Source organism: Podarcis filfolensis (genome assembly GCF_964270895.1).
Source record: "Podarcis filfolensis genome assembly, chromosome: 1".
In the NCBI taxonomy this organism is placed as follows: domain Eukaryota; kingdom Metazoa; phylum Chordata; class Lepidosauria; order Squamata; family Lacertidae; genus Podarcis; species Podarcis filfolensis.
The window spans coordinates 64655061-64677293 of record NC_139604.1 but is presented as its reverse complement, the minus strand read 5'-3'; the positions used below and the strand labels follow the sequence as shown (position 1 = coordinate 64677293).

At 40.1% G+C, this 22233-nt stretch overlaps 2 protein-coding genes across 7 annotated transcripts in view; one reads left to right on the top strand and one right to left on the bottom strand.

Moving 5' to 3' along the window:
• Positions 1 to 267, bottom strand: part of HPS5 (HPS5 biogenesis of lysosomal organelles complex 2 subunit 2) — a 28954-nt gene extending 28687 nt beyond the window's left edge. Inside the window, exon 1 of one of the 2 annotated variants that reach the window (XM_083589413.1) lies at positions 85 to 267. The gene's annotated coding sequence lies outside the window, so the exon portion shown is untranslated. Of the gene's footprint in view, positions 1 to 71 lie in introns of both variants that reach the window. The other variant, XM_083589414.1, reaches the window with a different exon arrangement.
• GTF2H1 (general transcription factor IIH subunit 1) lies at positions 10 to 21332 on the top strand (the record flags this gene model as incomplete). Of its 5 annotated transcripts, none has more annotated exons than XM_083590117.1 (15): positions 10 to 148; positions 5449 to 5617; positions 6767 to 6959; positions 8387 to 8549; positions 9835 to 9928; positions 11262 to 11411; positions 12033 to 12112; positions 12714 to 12844; positions 13307 to 13394; positions 13510 to 13598; positions 14633 to 14750; positions 16445 to 16535; positions 16903 to 17018; positions 17883 to 17975; positions 18775 to 21332. In XM_083590117.1, 14 exons carry the CDS (start codon positions 5464 to 5466, stop codon positions 18859 to 18861), a joined length of 1647 nt encoding a protein of 548 aa, XP_083446243.1. In that variant the 3' UTR covers positions 18862 to 21332. The 5 variants fall into 5 exon arrangements, with proteins under 5 accessions (XP_083446243.1, XP_083446242.1, XP_083446241.1 ...); XM_083590116.1 differs by having other exon boundaries at positions 41 to 315; XM_083590115.1 differs by lacking the exon at positions 10 to 148 and adding an exon at positions 366 to 693.
• Between the last annotated feature and the right edge of the window lie 901 nt (positions 21333 to 22233).

Sequence of the window (22233 nt, the reverse complement as noted above, 5' to 3'; positions counted from 1 at the left end):
CCCTTCGGACGTTGCTGAGGCAAGAGCCCCCTCCCCCCTCAGCGCGGCGGCGCCGGCGACCTAGAACGCACCCGCGGCACGTACGGAATGGAGGACGGGCGGGGCAAGGAACGGGTTCCTCACATCTGCAAGACCCGGTGGCGGACTCGTAAGGAATGAAACGAGAGTAACTGCGTTGTTATTGTTTCGTCGTCATCCTCCCCCTTCCCCCCCACCCTTCCTTCAGGACAGTGTCATGGCCGCGGCGGGGCGGGCAGGCCTTCACGTGACCAGGGAAGCGGCCAGGTGGCTGACGGGCACCGTCACGTGACGTGGGTAAGTGGCATGGCGGCGGCGGGAGTAGTGGTCTCCTTTTGTCACGTGATGCGGTCTGGCTTCTGCCGTGCGTGAGCTAACTGTTTCCGGTCACGTGTGCCTTCTCTGCCGAGCTCCTTGGCCGCCCCATGGCCCAGGAGGAGGAGGCGGCGGTGCTGCGAGCCCTTCAAGCCGGGAGCGAGGCGTCGTTGGCGCTCCGTGCTGTCCGCCGTTTGGAGTGAGGGTTTGAGGACTTCAGTGAATGCCGCCAAGAGCAGGAGGAGCGAGGAGTGAAAGTCCAGGGCCTCGGTAGTTACCCCTCACGGTAGGGGGCCTGACGGATTCAACGGTTCCGGGTTCGGAGGCCCGTCTCACTAGTTTTTGCTTCTTCGGAAGCGGGTAATGAATCTTTAATACTGGTCTGGGTTTCCTCTCTTCATGAAAGCCTGCTTATTGCAAGGCCATAGGATATGGATATAGTTGCGCATGGCGAGGAAGCATGGGTTCCGCTTTCGTACCTGTCAGTCCTTCCAAATAATATTTGTATTTCTCTGAGTGTTTTTACCTCTACTTTAGGAAGTGCTGTGGTATATCTTTACAGAGCAGCAAAGTTTTGGTTTGAGTCTGTATGTTTGCTTTTCGTGCTTTTTAATCTTTTATTCTAAAATTGTGCTATAAGTGCAATGGAAGGATTTGCTAATAACTTGGAAGGGATGGGAGAGGGCTAGTGCAGTTTTGGAATGCTGAAGCTTTTCTTCCAGAAACTAGGGCCTAGAAATGTGGAAGGCAGAGTCTTCTGAATGAATAGAAGTATTGTTTAGATGTTGGAAGATGCATGTGCATGAGTTCTGCTTTGCTGGTAGTACAATACAAATAACCTTTAAAAACCCACATTACTGTTTCCTATAATATTATATTGCTAAGTTCTCGATGGCACTAGAAATCATGCGTAGGCACACTTTTAAAATGCAGAGTAAAGAAAGTAAAGTGCTTGGTGTTTCTATTACAGGGTTCTTTAGTGCATTACAGCTGAGTGCCTGAAACAAAGCATTTGACGTTTTAACACAATTTGAGAGAGGCACACAGCTCTCTTCTAAATTAGTACGTATATCCTATTTGTCATGGGGCAGTACTTTGATTTACCAAGCTTTAGTAGGTAGGCTGTGTAGGGAATTGGTGAGATAACACTGATGTGATTATTCCTTCAGCTGTGAGTTCCTTCAATAATGTGAAAGAAAACTTAGTGGATTTGGAAGCTGGGTGTATTTTACCACGTTAGTCAGTTAGATAGTGTTTTATGCAAAAGTCAGTACTGTACATGCTTGCTTCTCTGAACACACATTGGAGACGGTGGGAACAAATCTCTGATGAAAGTTAAGAATGAGTTTGATAGTCCTTTATTATCTTCCTGTTGAAAGAATACACACAGCTGCAATCGGCTTTCCCTCAGCTCTGTGAATGCTTTACAAAATAAAATTAATTACATTTACCCATCTATACAAAATTTCTGAGTGTTTGATAACTGGTAGTTTTTTAATACTGAGTGACAACTTGAGCTAAGCACTCTTTTACAACCAGATAGGCAAAAAGCTTGTGCCATTCTAACATTAGCAGAAGAAGGCTGGGCAATAATGACTTGGTCCAAGGTGAGGGTTGGTTTTTTCCCCTTAGTAGGACTTCTGTTTACATCTGTATCCAGTTTACATCATCTAAAAATAATTCTACCACAGGCAAAACAATGACACTGCGTATATTTCCTTGTGTCTGTGATGGTTCTTTGGAGTCTATACACACAGCAGGATAGACATGTTCATTGTGTGGCAATATAAATGAGATGCATTCAGTTTCTTACCTTTGGTTAGTTGAAGTATAATGTTTTGTCTTTCAAAACCATAGCTTAGAAGATTGAAAATAAGACTGGCTCGTGTGTTCTGCATCCAAAGCAAACAGAAGAATTCAAGCCCACTTTAGACCTTGAATAATAGGGGCGGTGTGAGTGTTCCACTGCAGAAACAGAAATCCTTGAACTAACAGAACTACTTCATTGTCTATTGCCAGCTGTTCTAAGCAGTCATAATATGAGTATATTAACAAATATGCTAATGTTGTATGGATTAATAGAGCAGTTCTAAAGTTGGAAGTATTTCCTGTTCAAGCAGTAAACCTTAAACTGACTGACCTTTTTCCTAGGGCAGTATAAAAAGCCATACTAGTCCAGCACAAAAAGGATATCCATGCAAGATATTGAACTTGGCCAAACCAACCTTCAGAAATCTTTTATTGAAATATAAGCTAGGCTAGTTATTAAAAGTAGTCTTTGCTTTTTGTGCTATTGGTGTTCATTTAATTTAGGAAGAATTAGTCTTCTCTGGTGTTCTATCATAGTTCTAACAGCATTTGCTTGTGAAGTGTTTGGCTGATAATTGCATTATGAATATATGCAGTACTCATTAAGTGGAGCCCAGAGATTAGAGCATATTACTATGATCTTATGTTAACTGAAGGGGCTGCCTATTTGCTTCTGGGTTCAGTTTAAAGTGCTGGTTCTAGCCTTTAACCAAATGATTTGCTGGGACCTAGTTTTTTGTTTGTTTTTTTAAACAAAATTTATATACCACTTGATTGTAGTAAAATCTCTAAGTGGCTTACAAGAAATATTAAAATTATCAGTAAAAAACTATTTAAAACAATTAAGAACTTTTTAAAATAAGTAAATGTAACAAAGAAAGTTTAATTGTTGGTTGTTTCAGGAACTGCCTACACCTGTGAGCCTCTCTTTTAAGATTTCTGAAATATCTTTAAAACCAACAACCCTGTCAAATTTGCCACTTATTTATTACGTGTTTCCACTTCTCTATAGTGTTTAGTGAAACATAGCTGTGTTTCCATATCTTCACATTGTTTATTTCCCTGCCCACATCCCACCAGAAGCAATCAACAGTGTGAAGGAGGCATGGGGAAATGCAAGGTGTGATTACACCAGGAAATTGGAGAGGGGAACTTGACATGTGGTTGCCACACTCAGGCTTGTGTTTATTGTAACCTACTCAGCCCCTTTCAGGGCTGATTGTAATCTGCAGCATTTGCTAGCTAATCAGTTAAAGCTTGGTGCTTTTATTTGAGGGGTGGCAGAATTACTAGTCCCTATCTCTTTTTTTGAAGACTAGTATCTGGAATATGCAGAACCCAGTGAAATTGAGTTAGAATCAGTTTTCAAATAATTGCATCCTCCCTGCAGGTCTCCTCTAGGAAGTCTATGCAAGGACCCTGGACCCGCTGCAGAGAATTTATGGGTTTGCAGGGAGGAGGAAGGGAAAGAGCATTCCACTTTCATATGTTATATAGTATATTTTACAGTATACATTGCAAAGTGGTTTGGGATAGATAAAGGGCTTATTCAGCAAATGGAACCACCAACTGAAACAGTCAAATTTTTAAATGATCATTCAGCAAGGAAGAGTGCATTTTAAAAGGTTACTAGATGGCACTCTCCCAGCACTTTTTGGCAAGTTTCATAATCTGTTGGACAATATAAAGGCTTAGGGAGATCAATTGACATTGGACTTTACTTGATTCCCCTCATTTTCAGATCAGACAGAATTATGTCTTTGGACGATTGGTCATAGCTGTATTTCCATACATTTTGGGCCAGATTCAGTAAACAGTTGCACTAACAGAAGCCCACAGGAGCCTTCCAAGTGCAAAGGGACTTCTCTCTTCTCTCCATGCACCCACTCAGATTGGCTCTAGGGGGTTGAGAGAGCCCCCAGAACAGTGTGCAGGGGAGGAGAGGGAAGATTGCTCCATCTGGCAAGCGGAAATGAAATAATTGTAATAGCATAATGTTGAATTTCACCATCAACATTAATATTTCATGTTTTTAGGTAGTTTTTAATCAACATAGCTCTTATGATGTTAGCCCACTATAGCAATTGAAAGTGTAGCTTTTAATGTGATTCAGTAACAGGAATACCTACATGTTACTATAGCAGACCAATTTGCTATAGTGGAAGAGAATTCCTGATGCCCAACAGGACTTTTCCTTACTGTTCTTTCCACCAGCAGTGCATGCATACACTTAAAATCTTCTCTTGATGATTGGAGGAGCCTTATTTGGTGGGCAGCAGAGGGGGGAAAGGGAAGGAAAGTCCTATTGTGTGAGTAGAATTCCATTCAGACATCATCAAATGCAATCTGGTTTTTTTGCATCCAAAATCTTAAATTTGTCTGCTCCACTTCCAGTCTGGAGAATAGAAGGTTATCTTTCATTTTTCATGATTCAGAAAACAAAATGCACAAATAACAATAAAATGTAAACTCTTTGACCACCTTACAACCTGTATCTATGTGATAGCCTGTTCCTTGAATTTTCAAATATAATTCAAACTGGAGAGAGCTTGGGCTTGTCTTGTTCTGCCTTCTGGCAGGGAAAACAAAACAAAGGGAGGTGGAAGATGCTGGTGTCAAAAGACTTACCGTATTTTTGTGTGTATAAGATGCCCCCTACTTTTGGGGACCCCAAATTTAGAAAATGGACATGATTTTTAACCTTAGTTTAAAGTAAAAAAAACCCTAGTCTTATACACGGAAAAGTACAGCATGTGCCTATAATCAGTATTTTTGTTTAATTCCTGGGTCATTATATTCATTGGTAGAAACAATAAACAATTCACTGCTCATTTGACAATGGGCTATTAGTTCCCCCCCCAAAAAAAAATTTGCCTGATGAATGGCTGCAAGCCAGTTAAGTGTATTAACAGCAACCAGCAATGAATCTCCTATTTCCAGTGCAAGCCAGAGGCGTAGCGGGGGGCGGGGCAGGGCACACTGGGCACCACACCATGGGGGCGGCACTTAGTGTGAGGCCTGAGCCACGCATCTCTCCTAGGAGTGACGTGGTGGCTCAGGCGCCTGCAGGCTCTGTGCTACCCAAAACGGCAGCCGTCTTACAGCTGAGGGGAAGATGGCGGGTGGACTCCTTGGAGGCTCCGTGCAGCGCACCCTGCCCTGGCTCACCCCACCCCCATGGGTGGCTTGTCCCAGGTGCAGGAGCTGCTAGCTGCCCCACTGGTGGAAGCTTCTAAATTGTTAAAGCAAATGTGAAACTATGGAAAACAAATAATGCTGAAATAAGTTTTTCTTTTTAAAATGCAGTCCTCTGTAGCCATTATGGCAACATCATCTGAAGAAGTGTTACTAATAGTAAAGAAGGTGCGTCAAAAGAAGCAGGACGGAGCTCTTTATCTCATGGCTGAAAGAATAGCCTGGGCACCTGAGGGCAAAGACCGATTCACAATCAGCCATATGTATGCAGATATAAAATGTAAGTGAAATGCCTAACACTTGTTTCATCAGGTAACTGTTTGGTTGAATATAAATGTTAAATGCTTAGCTGTTCTGTTTGAAGAGTTCAGGATGGGGGCTAAATAAACAAACCTCCCTAAACATGTTTGAGTCATCACGCTCATTGGATATTGCATTGTTGTTTTAGTTTTGAAAAAATAAGACGTGCAGAACTCTAGCTGTTTCTCCACAGCAACCTTATGTGGAGATATTATTTTCTTGGAACCTGCCAACTTTTGCTGCACTGGCTAGCGTTACTGTCTTACAGAACTGCTCCTTACTGTTTGCGATTTTTTTGCTTTCAGAAATGAATTGTCTTTATTGGGAGAAAACCTGTGGGTCTTCCCAGTGATAAGTGGAATAACATAAATATGGGGAGATGCTGTGATTTATTAAGAAGAGTTCGTGGCTTGTACATAGGAAGGATTTGAGCAGTGGTTTTCAACCAGTGTGCCATGGCACCCTGGGGTGCCTTGAATGATGGTCAGGCTCTGTCCTTCTTTCCTTCCCTCCCTCCTCTGATGCCCTCTTGTGTCTCTGCCTTCCAAAGGCTTGCACAGCTGTTTGTTGCAGCAGCCCTGGCTATAAGCTCTGGAGGCGAGTGGTGCCTCTGGGAGACACCTCTCTGGAGCAGCGGGGCGGGGGGAGAGCTCAGAGACCAGGGACGGCAACTTACCGGAGGACTCCCAAGGAGAGGGGAAAGGAGGCTGAGGGAACACTCCACAAGGGAGGGTGTTTGAAAAAGGGTGAGAGGCTGCCAGCTCTGCGAAAGGGGTGATATAACTGGGCTCCTGAGCCCCACAGGGGTGCCACAGAAAGACTGTAGTTGGTTAAGGGAGCCTTGGACTCAAAAAGGTTGAAAACCTCTGGATTAGAGCATGTGCCCCAGGCCTGTCCTCTAAAGGGATTAGGATAACAGTGCAGTGAGAGACATCTGTCCACTGAGTGTCAGTCAGGCCTCATTGCTGTTTATGTGAATGGTTGCTGTAAATAGATATTGAATTGAATTTTATGTGCCACTCTTCTGTTTTAATCAGTGTTCCAGGTGGCATTAGAAAAGTCATACAAGCTGAAAATTTATTGTTATTGCACATATTTATTTGGGGAGCACTTGTGTTATATTCTTTAGGCCAGAAAATCAGTCCTGAAGGAAAAGCTAAGATTCAGCTTCAGTTGGTACTACATGCAGGGGACACAACCAACTTCCATTTTTCTAATGAGAGCACAGCAGTGAAAGAGAGAGATGCAGTAAAGGATCTCCTTCAGCAGTTACTGCCCAAGTTCAAGAGGAAAGCTAATAAAGAACTTGAGGAAAAAAACAGGTAAAGAATGTCCCTGTGTCTTTTACTTACAGTGTAAACCAATTTTGGTAATTCGTTAAACTGTCTTGTAATTGTGCCAGATCCATTATGGCTAAGGCATTGGGAGCTCCTGGCCCTAATTGTAACAGTAGCCTGGCTTGATTTCCAGGTGCATAGATGTTGTGCGAGTGGAGTGAGGCATACTCCTCTAACTTGTCAGAAGTGGAGCTTTTCTTCATAGTTGTTGAGCTGTTTCCATATTAGTAAATAGTAAATTCTGTATTAAGGGTATGTATGCTGAAACTGGCATAAAATGAATTGCAGTAGCCTTCATTGGGCTACGTTTTATTGATTTAATAAAGTATTAGATGTCATGGAATTGCTTCCATTGAAACATTCCCAATTAGAACAAGATCTTCTTTCTGCACAGTAGGACCTCCTCTCTTACCCACTCCTAAATCTCTACTGGGGGCTCCCCAACTCTCCCGAGCCGATTGAGAGGGGCTCACAAGGAGAGGGGAAAGAAGTCCCATGGTGCAGATGGAAGTCTTGAATCACTTTAACTGCTCTAACTTGTTCTCCCCAAAAATGGAAGCTCCACAATCCCAAGTGGTAAAAAGCAGCTGTTACATAAACATACACAGAACTTTGCAGTAATTCTATAAAAAAGTAGTTGGTTAAGATGGGGAAAACAATACTTTTGAAAAAGATTGTGTGTGTCCCTTCAGAACTTTCAGTTCTCCAGAATCTAAGGCTTCAGTCCTAAGAATCCTAAGCAAACTTACTAAAGAGGGAGCCCCATTGAACACACACATGCTCCTGAGCACATGTGAGGATTGCTCTGCACATTTAGGTTTCCTGTGTAGCATAAAAATACTTTCTTTGTAAAAGTAACTGTTAACATTCTTGATATTTTTTTCATACGTAGGGCTTACCTCTAAAAGGAAAAAGCATGTTGTTTAATGTTTCTAAAAGTGCAATTACAATTGAAAAAAATGATGGGGTGGTAATCTGATGATGAAAGGAAGCTTTAGTAAAACAGATAAGGAATCAGTTTTCAGTGATCCACACCTCCCCAGTCTGTCCTGTTGGGTCTTCCAGTCCTCTGTCACGAAGTTGGAAGAGGGGTGCAGGACACTGCATGAGACAGTAGGATCACAAAAAAAACTGCTTCACTTCCTCTTCTATTAGATAATTTTTTATATAATTATTTCATATAGTACAGTTGGTTTTGAATTGATATACCTCGGTTAAAAAAATTTAATTGTATGTGTAGTAATTTTCATGTTTCATGAACTTACCACTTTTGTAAATCAAAATTTGAGTATCAAAACAGCATAGGTGCCATTTGCTTGTATGTAGCTTGCATATAAACACTAGTTTCTAGAATCCAGTAAGTTATCTTTGCAATTAAACACTTTGAACAATTTTTAATCTTCTCTTGCCAGAATGCTGCAAGAAGATCCTGTTTTGTTTCAACTTTATAAAGACCTTGTTGTGAGTCAGGTGATCAGTGCTGAGGAGTTCTGGGCCAACCGTTTAAGCATGAATTCTGTGGACAGTTCTACTGCATCTAATAAGCAGGATGTGGGCATTTCTGCAGCTTTTCTGGTATGTTTATTGAGGGTTTCTTAATCTAAAAATATTTTTAGCCTTCTTTTAAGGGTAAAAGTTCTCTCAGGGTGACTTACAAGATGAAAGCATACAACAAAACACAATTAATAAAATAAAGTAAGCAAGAAAAGAGCCCATTTTTAAAAAATTAAAAAGAATAACATAGAAATAAAACCATCAGTACCTCAACAAGAGCAGTTCAAGGGAAGACCAAAGGAAACAGGTGTGTTTTCAGAGCTTTCCAATAGACCTTTCACAACAAGGACTGCTGGAATCCAGATGATATGGTATTCTCAAATCTGCTGTCTAGTGGTTGCCAGTCTTAACTGCTCTCACAGTTGGGCAGGTAAAAACAGCCTGCATTGTGCAAGCAAGCTGATATGGATGCAGGCCGTTCTTCAAGTAACTTGGACTGTTCTTTTAAGGTCACAAGGGCTGGGTTTTTTTAAGTCACAGTGCCATTTTTTCCAGGCTCAATTCAAGATGCTGGGCTTGTTCTTTAAAGCCTTGAAGAGCCTGGAACTGGAGTGCTTGAAGGTCTGCCTTCTTTGGCATGAACATACCCATTAATTAAAATGTTCTCTGAAGACCCTTTTCCAGTATACCTGCCTTCATAGATTAGACAAATGGGTCATCAAGGAGAGGGTCTTTGTTCTGGTTCCACCTAAGCTTTGGAACTTCTAAAGGCATGTTAGCTTAGCACATTTTTGGAAACTTTCAGGCACTGGGCTAAGTCTGTCCTGTTCTCTTGGGCTTTTGACAATTCAATGATCCTGTCCACATATGTTAAACCATAGTTTAAAACAAACAATAGTGCATGCTGCTCAACAGTTTCCAGAGCACTCCTGCTGAACCACAAATGAAACAAGCCAGAGTCTCACTTGTCATGTTGCCTGAACCCAGGCCTGTGGTTTGTTTCCGCCAAACAAGCTACCATGATGTATAGCCACTCACATTCCTTGAGCCCTCTTTTTTCATATATGCTGATCTAGGAAGTATTAAACACCACAATTGAGTCCAGGTGTGTATGTTATCTGCATGGGAGTATAGAAATAAGCCTTGGGCTCATGTCCCCTCTCTCATTATGCTCGAATCTGTAATCAGGACTGAGGCTTACACACGTAGGGTACTAACTAGCTGTTTCTCAGTATAGGTTAAGTATTGGACATAAGGATGTGTACAAGCCATTTTGACACATAGTATTGACATAGTTCATTGGTGCCATTGAACAATGATTTGCAAAAGTTCAAATAAATTATTGTCAGTATTTATCTTCTTGTAGGCTGATGTTCGACCTCAGACAGATGGATGCAATGGTCTCAGATATAATTTGACTTCAGATATCATTGAATCTATATTTAGAACTTATCCTGCAGGTAAATAATATATTCAAAACTGAGCTTATATATACATATGTAGCATCCCTGGTATCTATGCAGTTTTTTCTGACTTTTCTCTTCAATTCACATATCGACTTCCATATATTTTCTCCTTCATTTTAAACTTTTAAACCATAAAAAGTTGGTGTTTTCAGCCTTGCATCTTTGTCCTGTGGGATGTTAAATGATATTAATTGATTTTACGTTTAAACTGTAATGATCTGTCCTTATGGAACCTCTGCTTCTCCAAGGTAACCTAGGATTCCCCATTGTGTGAACTTTATAAATTATATGCATCGCCTAAATTAATGGTTATATCTGATTCACATGAATGGTCTTTGTTTCTCTCCACGCTATACTGTCTTTAATTCCCCTCTAAGGGGCAGAAGAGATTAGTTGATGGGTTGCAAAAGTATTTTATTTATTGTGATCACTTCTTCCTCTTGTATTTCCCAGACTGGAAGTGACTTGGAAAGACTTAGAGGGCAAGGGAATTGGTGGCACAGGAGTACATGGGGAGAATTTCCATTTGGAGATTTCTTGAAAGGAGCCAGAGGATTGAATGAAAGCAGAATGAAAGTTCTTCCTCCTGTTTCTCACTCCCACTCTACTTAAATGTTAGTTATCTGAAACAGCTAAGAGGAAGATAGACCTGGCCTCAGACAGGCCACTTGCTTTGGAATGTAGAAGAGGAGAGATCTGGCCCTTCACCTGCCATTTGAAAATGGCTCACATAAAACAGCATATACCAACCATTTGTGTATCCATATTGCTAGAAAGATTAATAGACTACTCGTTTTTCCTGAGAACACTGCCTGATGACAGATCAGCAGTTAAATTCCATTTATTTGTATGTGTTGTAAACAAGGCCAATGTCAATTTAAATTACACATATTTAAGCACATATATAAACAGCATGATGTAGTAGTTCCCAAAAGGTGGCTTGAGTCCACCAGTTGGTGTCTTGAACCTTGCAGTTGGTTACAAGCTTGCCATCAATGGCAGATATGGGGTGGGAGCATGCAACGAGTTTGGAGTGGTTTCTCTCCCCACCACCACCTCCTGGTCAAGGATCAGGCAAGTTCTGAACAAAAATAAAATCCTGTTTGTGTGTCCTGTTAACAGAATGTTTGGAAACAATTGAATGAATCTTCTTCCATTCCTGTTCAATGTTACTTTTTCATTGCATGTTGAACTATATTTTTGCGGTTGTGATACACTGTAAATCATCCTGAAATCTGATACAATGAGCAATATAAATACATTGTAAATTATTTAATTTGAAAATAAAGTATCGGTTCTAAGTGTTTTATGTTTGTCGTGCTTACAGTAAAACTGAAATACGCAGAAAATGTTCCTCACAATATGACAGAGAAAGAATTCTGGACACGATTCTTCCAGTCTCACTATTTCCATAGGGATAGGCTGAATGCAGGATCAAAAGACCTTTTTGCAGAATGTGCCAAAATGGATGAAAAGGGTATGTACTTATTTCTTCACCTGTAGACAATACACTGCGGTTTCTAGCCAAGTTTGTCAGCTTCAGTAATTATACCAAATAACATAGAAATCAAAACCTGTAAATACCATACTCAAGAGTAGCAAACTAGAGTACTGTACTTAACTATTATAATATTTTTAAAATTTTCAGCTTGTGATATTGAACTTTTAAAGCAGTTCACTCAGCAATGTCCTATTGACTAACATTCCAAGATGGTAGGATTCCACCACCATGTGTGAAAGGTGGACACTTCTTTGTGTTTTATTTGTATTATTTTTAGAATTATTGCACATATATTATAACAATGTTTCATTGCTAAATGAGCTAGCTTCAGACCGTGACTTATGAAGGTGGCTCACGTTAACAAATGCTGGTTGTAAGCCATGGTGCCTGGTCTATATGCAAAGCTAAAAGCTCAAGCCTTCCCAGCTGTTTGGGAGTGGGTAAATCACACACATCTGTTAAGTGCTAAATCGTGTTTCTTTTTGTAGGCTGCTTGCCCCACTTGCTAAGCTTAGATTGCACTGTTAGGCTGAAAGACCTATCTCAATACGGCATATCATCCTCCAAGTATATATGAATTTTCCCTCTTTCTCCTAGGATTAAAAACAATGGTGTCTCAAGGTGTGAAAAATCCTTTATTAGATTTAACAGCCTTGGAAGATAAAACGTTGGATGAAGTAAGTATGAGTGATTTAAAACTATGAATTGTATAATATGTATGCCAAGTAAGCATAGGGTATTGGCTCTCAGGACTCTGTTTGGGCTATACCGCTTCCGTAGCCATGTCCCTCACCAGCCCTTCTTCACACCATCCATTCGTGTACTTATGTGGCTGGAGTGTGTCCTTGAATTCTGATAATGCCTCTTGCTTGCCTGAAGGACACTACTAGTACATTGCCAGGTTCCATAGGTTGCCATGACAAGTGTACTGCTGCCATCTGGCAAGTATGACAGACCTGCCTTCCCTCTCAGTGGGGATCATTGCCTTATTGGCTCTTGCCAAGAAATCAATTACCTAGTTTCAGAAAGCCCATTTGCCATTGGGCAATAATGATTTGAGCTCTAGTAGCATGGTGCTTCTCTTGCAAAAGCTGTCTTAATTATGTTCTTGTTCAGATCCAGGTAAGAGATTTAAAGATTGGGATACCAACTCTTACAGTGTCACAACCTGCACTGGACCACGCTGCAATGCCAATAGTTCAGCATCTGATTTTAGATCTTCATATTTTAAAATGCAGGATGTCTTGTTCAAACATTTTATCATCTCTTCCTTTGCAGGGTTATGGTGTTTCCTTGGCGGCTTCCACATCCAACGCTACAAAATCAATAAAAGAGAGTAGCAATGCTGCCATTATAAAACGGTTTAACCATCACAGTGCCATGGTCCTTGCAGCTGGGCTCAGAAAACAGTAAGTTTCAGCTAAGAACAGATCTTCAACTAGACTGAAAATCAGCCGAGTCTATACTGTCAAATAGCCTAGCTCTATTTGTGTTGATGTTTAATAATTGAAATCAAAATGGAACAGTCATACCATGCCCTTTGTACATCTGCTCAGATTGGCTCTGACATTGGGACTCTCTCAGGCAGTTTTTATTAACTTACTTATTGGGTGCATGTATTGTCCATCAAACCAAAAGTTCCAGGATGGGCACATCACTAAAACTGTCTTATATCAAAGGAGGTGTACATGGGGCTAGAGGCTGCTGCCCAAAGGAAACTGTCTTCTCCTTACCCCTGACACAGTGCACTTGCATAAATGCTTTTTGCTTGTGCATAGAGATGAGGGATTGAATCCTGACCATTGTACAGATCTCTCTAAACTTGAGTAGGTTGAGAGAACACAGTATAATGCCTAATTCTTGCTTTTCAGAGACACACAGAATGACCACTACAATGAGGCCAGCAGTATGGATGGAAATTCCAGAGATTCAGATTTCTTTCAGCCACCGGTAAAAAAGGTAAGGCTTCCTTTGTGATTCTGAAAGAATACCAATTTTCTCCCTTATGGGACTATGCCAAGTTCTGCTTCTTGTGTCTCGTTCTACAGTACCATGACTATGCCTTGTCTTACAGGTAAAGCTGCAAGAGTCCATTGAATATGAAGATTTAGAAAACAACAACAGCGTTAGAACTATTGCACTAAACCTAAAGAAATCAGATAGGTATGATTTGCAGGCCAAATAAAGTAGTTTGGTTCTTTTGGTTCAATACAAAAAATCATTGACCCCGTTCGCCTCTTTTCTGTACATCATGCTTTCAACGAGAAAGAGGCATGCTTATATATACATTACCTTCAATTATGTTTTTTTATAAAAATAAATAAATGAGAATCTTGCCCTCGGGCTTACAGTTTAACAGACAGCAGCAGAAAAAGGGGAAGGAAGGGCTGGCAAAGCTGAAGATACCCCAGAACACTCTGAGAAACATGAAAATAATTCCAAATATTACATTCTGCTTTTGCAAGAGCTTTATATAAGCAGAAGTGAAATAGTAGCTGTAAAATGTTACCACACAGCTCTGCAGAAACTCTTGTATATGCTCTTGTACATGCATTTGCAAAATACTTACCGCTGTTTTCTTTCCACTTAACAGTTATTGTTGAATCTAGCACTTAGGCCTAAATCCAACATAGAGAAGCATTTTTTCACACATTGATTTCAGTGGGCTTAAGCAGTGTTTCCCAAGCTTTGGTCTCCAACTGTTTTTCATCTGCAACTCCCACCATCCCTCGCTAGCAGGACCTGTGGTCAGGGATGATGGGAATTGTAGTCCAAAAACAGTTGGAGACCCAAGTTTTGGGAAACACGGGGGTTTAAACAAAGTCTAAGTCTCTGTTGGTTTTAGGCTATAATCTTTTTCACTTGTTAAGATAACTAGGTGGATTAGAAGTGGTTGCAATATTTTATTGGCCCATGTGTTCCTCACTTCACCACTTTTCTGGCTGTTGTTTTTGTTTTGTATTTTCTGAAAAATTGACTTAATTGGTTATCCAGCTTAATCAGACACAATCACTTGGGTTCCCTTGCAGTGGAAGATTTCATTTTCTGGAAAATCAATATGCATTTTAAGAAAACAATTTTTTCATTTCGAGCAGAACAAAAGGTGCTACAAAGGTACCTACAGAGTGGGGTTGAACACTGAGAAATTGGATTGTTGTTCCCAGATTTTTAATTATAATTTCTCCTTTGGTCAACAGGTATTATCATGGTCCAACACCAATTCAATCACAGCAATATGCAACTAGCCAAGATATTATTAATTCTTTGTATAGTATTAGAGAAGAAATGGACACTTATGTACCCAAACTAACTCAGGTAGGATATGCATGTTGCTTTATTAAATAAAACAAAACACCAAAACTGGATTCTGATTGCCCATATGATTAGAAGATTGGATATTGATTGATGCTGCCCAGCATACTTAATCTTGGGGGAGCAAATGTTATGTTTCCTTTGCATATTGTAAAATAGTTTGAGAACTATTTTTAACAAGCACAGAATATTCAGCTTCAATGTGTTATGTTTTTAAACTGATAGTTGTCATGATTTGCATAATTGCAGCAGCTATAATTAAGTCTACTGCAGTCTTGCAAATAGCGAAAGCTACATGTGTAACCCCCTTTTATTATTCATATTGCACCATTATTGTGCATGGTACTTTACAGAAAACAATTGGTCAGGTACCTGCTGTGGTGAGATTACAATATCAAAAAAAAACCAAATGCAGGAGTATAGTTGAGGAAGGGAAGAGAAAGAAAGCCCCGTTCCGGAGCCCCATTCGCATCCTGAATAGAACGTAAGACGCAACTGCGCATACGCAGGTTGCGTTTTACTGTTCCTGTGCATGCGCGTGACGTCATTTTGAGCGCATGCGCGAGTGGCGAAACCCAGAAGTAATACACTCCATTACTTCCTGGTTGCCGCAGAGCGCAACCCGAAAGCACTCAACCTGAAGCACATTCAACCCGAAGTATGGCTGTACTTAGTTACAGTCTGGCATGGAACCCTGTTTTTGCAAGTGGTTCTTCCATGTGAATGCTTCCCAACCACCAACAGTTCTTGCTTGCTCACTACAGCCCTCTACTGTAAGTCTACAGAGTTGTAACATGTAAGGTATTAAATCACTTCTAGGATAAACTCAGGACTCTGTTGGAGAGGATTAAACATGGGACATCCACAGAAAATATATATGGGTGGATTCAACTTGGTTGTTTCATGCATGGAACAAGGTTTGCTTGTGAAATGGGACTTTGCCCCCACCCCATACACTTCCTAAATCAACTCTGGAGGGTTGGCGGCAAAGTCCCATCGCATGAGTGGCTTTGTTCTCCATGCACATACCCCACTTACCACTATGCTGAATTCCACGCTCTGTTCAGAAGGCCTTTGGAGTACACTTAGTATTGTTTCGTTCACTCAAATAATCAATACTGTATTGGGATATATGAAGAAGACAGTCTTTTGAGTTTAAAGGAACCAGGCCATTTTGATCCATGATTGCATAACCTAACTGCCTTAGCACATTAACTGCTCAGTTATGAAACATTATAGTGCTTTGCTCGTTCATTCATTCGCTATTTTTTTTGAGCTCTCCGTCTGCACACCTTGCAGTTGAGCAGCAGGAAGTGAAAACGTGCCTCTTCTTGTACTGCACTTTCAGACATTAGATTTTTAACAGATTGTTCTTGCTGTTGGTTTGGTGTTTTTTCTCCCTTGTTCTGACAGCCAGCTTGATTTTTCTGCTTCTGCTATTAGGCTAAAGTATGTACCGTACTGTAAAGCACTTTAAGAATGGTTATGGCTGAGTTATATAAATATAATAAATATCCACTTGGGGTATAACAAGAATTGTCATTCTTAATATAACACCAAATAATAATTGTACTTTAGAACAAAATTAATATGGCATATAACTATATGGTTACGCCCATATGACTCAAGCAATATCCATAGGTTTTGAGAAGTTCTTTTATTATGGTGTCTGACCTTTATTTTGCCTCTTTTTCAAGGTTATCTCAAGTGGTGCTGCAAGTAGTACGATTGCAGCTCTGTCACCTGGAGGAGCACTTATGCAGGGTGGAACACAGCAAGCCATAAATCGTAAGTATTTTATGTCTTCGTCACTCATGCCTTATCAAATGTGTGAAATAGTCATGTAAGCATTATAGGACAATTCTTTTAGCTAAGGTGAAGAGATTGAAAATATCTGACCAGTTGTACAACCCTGGCTGTGGCAAGAGTTCTTTTTCCACCCAACTCAGGCCAGTTGAATAGTTTTCAGTGAGGGACAGTGGACCGGCCCCCTGCTGAAAAAGTTTACTGACCCCCGGCCTAGTCCTTAACTGTGTGGGATCCTCTAATGATGCTAATATCAAAAACACAATTTTCTGCCCACTGCCAACTATCACAGTTTGTGAGCCAAGGTGGTGGTATAAATGTGACTTGCCTTCATTGTTTTTGACTGCAGAGATGGTGCCAAATGATGTTCAGGCTGAGCTGAAACACTTGTATGTGGCACTAGGAGAGCTGTTACGACATTTTTGGTCCTGCTTTCCGGTTAACACACCATTCCTAGAAGAGAAGGTAGGAAGGATCTATAGTAGGACTTGGCATATCCCTGTCATCATTGATATACAGCAGTCTGTTCTGTAATGAAATGTGCATGCTGAGATCTGTTGATATGAAAGCTTTCTATAATGAATGGCCTGCTGCATGCAACAACAGGTGAACAGCAGTGTGTGGAATGTCAGCCTGAAGAAAGTTCGCTATTGGAGCAAATGTAGTACCAGCTGACCTTGCTACCTAATCCAGTGGTTTTTTCAAATAATTTCGAAAGAGATGATTTTTGTCTTCAGGGACTTTAAAAGAAACTTTGAAAATTAATAAGTGCAGGAGCAAGAGTTTTGCGTTGCATATGTGTTCTGTATTTTAATCAGGCATGCTATAGAAAGTTTAAAGTATAACAACTTTAAAGAAACTTCCACATGCTAAAACAAGTGTGTAGTCTGCTTTCCCATTCAGTCAGAAGTTTTAGGGTTCTATTTAAATGTGTCTCTGCTAACACACGGTTTTTTGATCCAGTGGAAGATTCTATAAATGGAAAGTGTGAGGTGGAAGTAATTTTCACAGATATTTTTCCCCTTCCATCTGCCTGACGTGACCTCCCCCCTACCCCCATCTGTTTCAGAGTTGGGGGCCCTTTTTTGGAATAGTGTAGTGTGTAGCATAGGGAGGTGCAAAAGAAAAAGGGACATTTGCGGGGGTGAAACCCCCCCCCCCCGTTTCCCCACTTGCAGAATGCTCCAGTGGATTAGAGTTATTTCAGCACAATTAGATACAAGCATTAGGGTGAAATCCAACAGTGGAAATCTACCAGTGGAACAGATAAGTTTGAAAAAGCAAAATAGCTTCCTTTAAATGTTTGTTCTCTGATATTTTCTCTTTCAGGTTGTGAAAATGAGGAGTAATCTGGAAAGATTTCAAGTTACTAAACTGTGTCCATTCCAAGACAAAATTCGAAGACAGTATTTAAGCATAAATGTAAGGGGGAAAGCAACCTACGAATATGAAATATAAGGGTAGCATAGTGCATTGTTCATATAAATTGCTGATTGCTAGAATGGCAAAATTGATTTGCCTTATATGAAACAGGTACCATTAACTTCAGAAATAAGGAGGCTTTCAGTTTTTTCTAGAGTGGGCAGTGAACACCATGAAAGTATTTCTTGTAACTCAGCCCCCTTCCTTCTTAAATGTCAACTTCGAAAATGACCACTATACCCACCTGTTCCTCCCATGTCGTAAAATGGACAGCACCTCAATCAACTCTTTAACAGCAGGGACTTCACATTAACTGAAGGTAACTTGTGGTCACTATCCTGCTTCAAAGCTTTATCATGATCATGACTCAAGTGCCCAAACCCTTCTTTTCCTATGGGTGGTCTTACTGAATCCATTGCCACGACCTGTATAGGATAAGGCTAAAGGTGCTTTTTTTGTGAGTTATTTAAACTTCCCTTCAAGTTGTTAGCTATATATTGCCAGTGTGCTCTATTGTGCAATAGAGAACCAGTAAAAAAAAAGTTCTGACTCATGAAATGAAGTCTTCTCGTTTACCATCACTGATCTGTGTGTGATTCTGCTTTTTTTTTGCACTCAGAGAAGATGAATACTTGGTGTTCTATACAACTCAGTTCTCCTCAGATCAAAATTAACAGTCCAGACTTAAGTCACTTTCATTAACTTCATTGGGTCCACCCTTAATAGGACTAACATTGAATGTAGCCCTTGGCTTAGTAATATTTTTGTACTAATTTTTGCAAACCTTGTTTTTTTTCAGCTGATAAATCACATAGAAGAAATGCTGCAAACAGCCTACAATAAATTCCACACATGGCAGTCTCGGCGTATGTTGAAGAAAACGTGAAGACCCAGTGATGCCAGATTTTTTGAGTGGGAAGCATTTGCAATAGCTGTAGGAATGCAGCTACCCAGTGGGGTATATCTTACAGACAATGCTGGAAAGTCAGCATCATACGGACTCCTGAAAACGATGCTAACTGAACTTGCACACTTTCTGGAAAGAAACAAGAGGTCAAACTTGAAAACTAGGAAGTTAAAAGGAACCAAACCAGAAGAGCTAAGTGGCAAATATCTATACCTATAAATGTAAAGACACTGTTTACTGCAGTTACTCAGGAACTGCTTTTGATTTTCATAAGGAGCTGCTTTCAGAAATAAAAACTTTAAAAAGGGTGTATTAATAAAATCCAAGATTGTTTGTCTAGTTTTTTAAAAGTGTATGGTACAGGGTAGAACCTAAACAGTTATTTCTTCACTGTATCCTGGCATTATATTGAATTCTGTTTGTATTTCTAGAAACAGGTTTAACATTTTAAATATTATTGAGAGACTTTTTTGCCTCAAATTCCTAAGCAGCTTAGATGCTAAAATAAAAAAGTTTTTGGGTTTTTTGCCATGTTTAGCTACAAATCAACAGCCAATGCACTTATGAAGTTTGGTGTTTAAAGGAGGTACCTTTGGCAGAAAGAGTGCAAAGTTTTATGCAGGATTTTTACCAGCCATCGTTTACATGTTTTCTTTTTACTGCTAGAGTGTGCTGCTGCAGTTTTTTAAAGTCTGACTTTTGTTTGGAGGTGAAACAAAATCATTTTTAAAGTGAGTTTAAGAAGCTTACAGAAGTAATAACTTTTTATACTATTGAGGGAAAAAACAATCTTACGTGTGCTTTTTTCAGTTCTCTCCTGATGACTGTTAGCGCTGTATCTGGCGACTAGATAATCATTGAAGAGTGAAAATACAATATCTTTAGCTATATGTGGAATCTGTTCCATGTTATGGTCCAAACAGGAAGCATTTCACTCTTACCTAAGATGTACCTGCCATGTATTAAATACTTGACTTATAAAAACAAAGTAAACTTGTTTTATATAGTCCATGGAGTCAGACTCCTTATATTTTGTTGTCTTAATGTCTTCCTCATTAGAAGTCTATTCTAGGACCAAGCAAATGGCTTTGATTATGTGTGTGATGAGATCTATTGAGATATTTTAGAAACCAGTGGTTTATGACCCCATAAACCATTATTTTTTAGTGGCAACTGTTGGAATTCATTGGTAAGTTAGAAACTTTATCCTGTTTTCAGAACTCTTCATGCCCAGAAAGAATTATTAGTATTACTGATTTACAGTGTATTGGCATGAAGGATCGTTTCCCACCTTGAGCCATGTCTATGAACTAGCAGTTTGAGAGCCACAAGAATTTCTCCTGATGCAAGAGTATGTGCTTCTTTACATGCTCACACAGTGTTCTCCGGTGAATTGATTGATATTCTGCAACAACCCAAACTTGATAAGCAGACCACTGTATCTATACTGAAATACTATGAAGTAGATGTAAGGCATTATCCTTAAACTTGCCACTGCTTGCCTTTTCAGAGGGGCTGCATGTTATGTGTTGCAAAATGATTCTGCTTCTAAACGAAAAGGAGCTTTCTCTTTGATCGGACGCGGCGAAATGTGAAAAGCTGGAATTAATCATGAATAATAAAAGCTGCTGCTGCTGTGGTAATGTCAACTTACTGAAACATGGCTCTGGTAATACGTCACTGTGTCTTTTGGGTGAGCCCCTCAAGCAAGTGTAATTCTGATGACCTTGTTGGCAGTGTACCACTGACACATACATATCTTCAAGTATCATCTGTGCAACAAAGAGCATACTACAGGTGCCAGGCTGAAACAGCTTTTTGCACTGAGAAATGCTTCGGTCAGGCTCTCAAGTGCAGGATTCATGTGCACACATTCTACTTGATCCTGTTGCTGTGAAGGCATGAAGGTATACATTTGCACTGATATTTCTGAGCAATAATTAGCTGATACAGACCATAAAGGTGGGCTTCATCAAAACTTATTCAGCCAGATAACCAGATTGACGGTCATTTAACAAAATATTTTTTCTGTCCTCTCTTCCTGGAATTTTAAAATTTCCATAGTTATGTCAGGCTTTGGGACAAAAAAGTCTGTAATTGCAGAAATATCCCCAAATAGAGAATTTAAACACCGTGAATGGTTTTTTCAATTCTTTGACTTGAGAAGTACCATGAGACTCTCCTACCAGAAGATGGCAATAGCACTATCATGCCTACATCATGCCTACTCTCCTTACATAGCTCTTTTGTGCTCCTGCTGTTTGACCTTTGTTGATTCCAGTACTACTTAAGCATGGTCCAAAACAGATGAGTGTCATTAACTGTGAATTGATGTTTTGCTAACCATGCAGTTATTGGAATCTGAAGATAGAACTTGTATTTAATGGAAACTCATGCAACTTGTATCACTGGCATTGATCCAAAATTGTAGAATAAATCTGAATTCTGTAGTCAAGTGGTTTTTCTATGCCTTAGGGTGTCTATCTTGCGACTTCTCTCAAATCAAGAGGAAATATCAACTCGAGAATCTGATAATCATGCTTGTGTAACTGAGTATTTTGAAGGTTCCTTTGTTTTTGATACGCTGAACTGTAATTCATTTCCACATTTATTTGCAAATATTCTAGGCTGCTGCGGCTGTCCTTCAGTTGAAAGGAAAATATCCTTTCCATCTTTTAAATGGGAGCCTCAGCTGTATGTGCTACTGCTGCTCAGGCATTGCATGTTGGGTAATGGCACACATGCACATCAATGCTCACCCAACCACACAGTCTGCACATTCAGCAAGAGGTCTAGGAGATCAAAGAAGAGCAGAGTGTACAGCTGCAGGAGGCTCTGGTTAGGCACACAAAGAACATTTTCAGTTACGAATATAATGAAACAATTGAACAAATCTTTTGTTTAAAAAATCATTTACATTTTTACTTGCAAAAAATAGAATACCATACATTTTAATCAAATAATTTTTGAAAAGAAATGCAAAAGTGTGCATGCAACTCATAATGTCATTAAAATGTGGTGATTATGTATTTCCTAAATATAAGGAGTTCCATAAGTGTATTTTTTCCTGGGCTTTATTAATCTAATCCAGAGCCAGAGTGTGGGGTAGTGGTTAGAGCCCTGGAATAGGACATGGAAGACCAGCATTCAAATCCCCATGTGGCCATAGAACTCAGTGGATGACCTCAAGCCGGTAACTGCCTCTCAACATAACCTACCTCGCAGGCTTGCGGGGACTAAGTGAGGAGAAAGATAACCATGTTATACCACCTTGTGCTCCTTGGATGTAGTCAATCTGCCCCAGAGGGTTGGTGGAACCCTCAGGTTTGGGGAGGGGAAGTTGCATTGCAT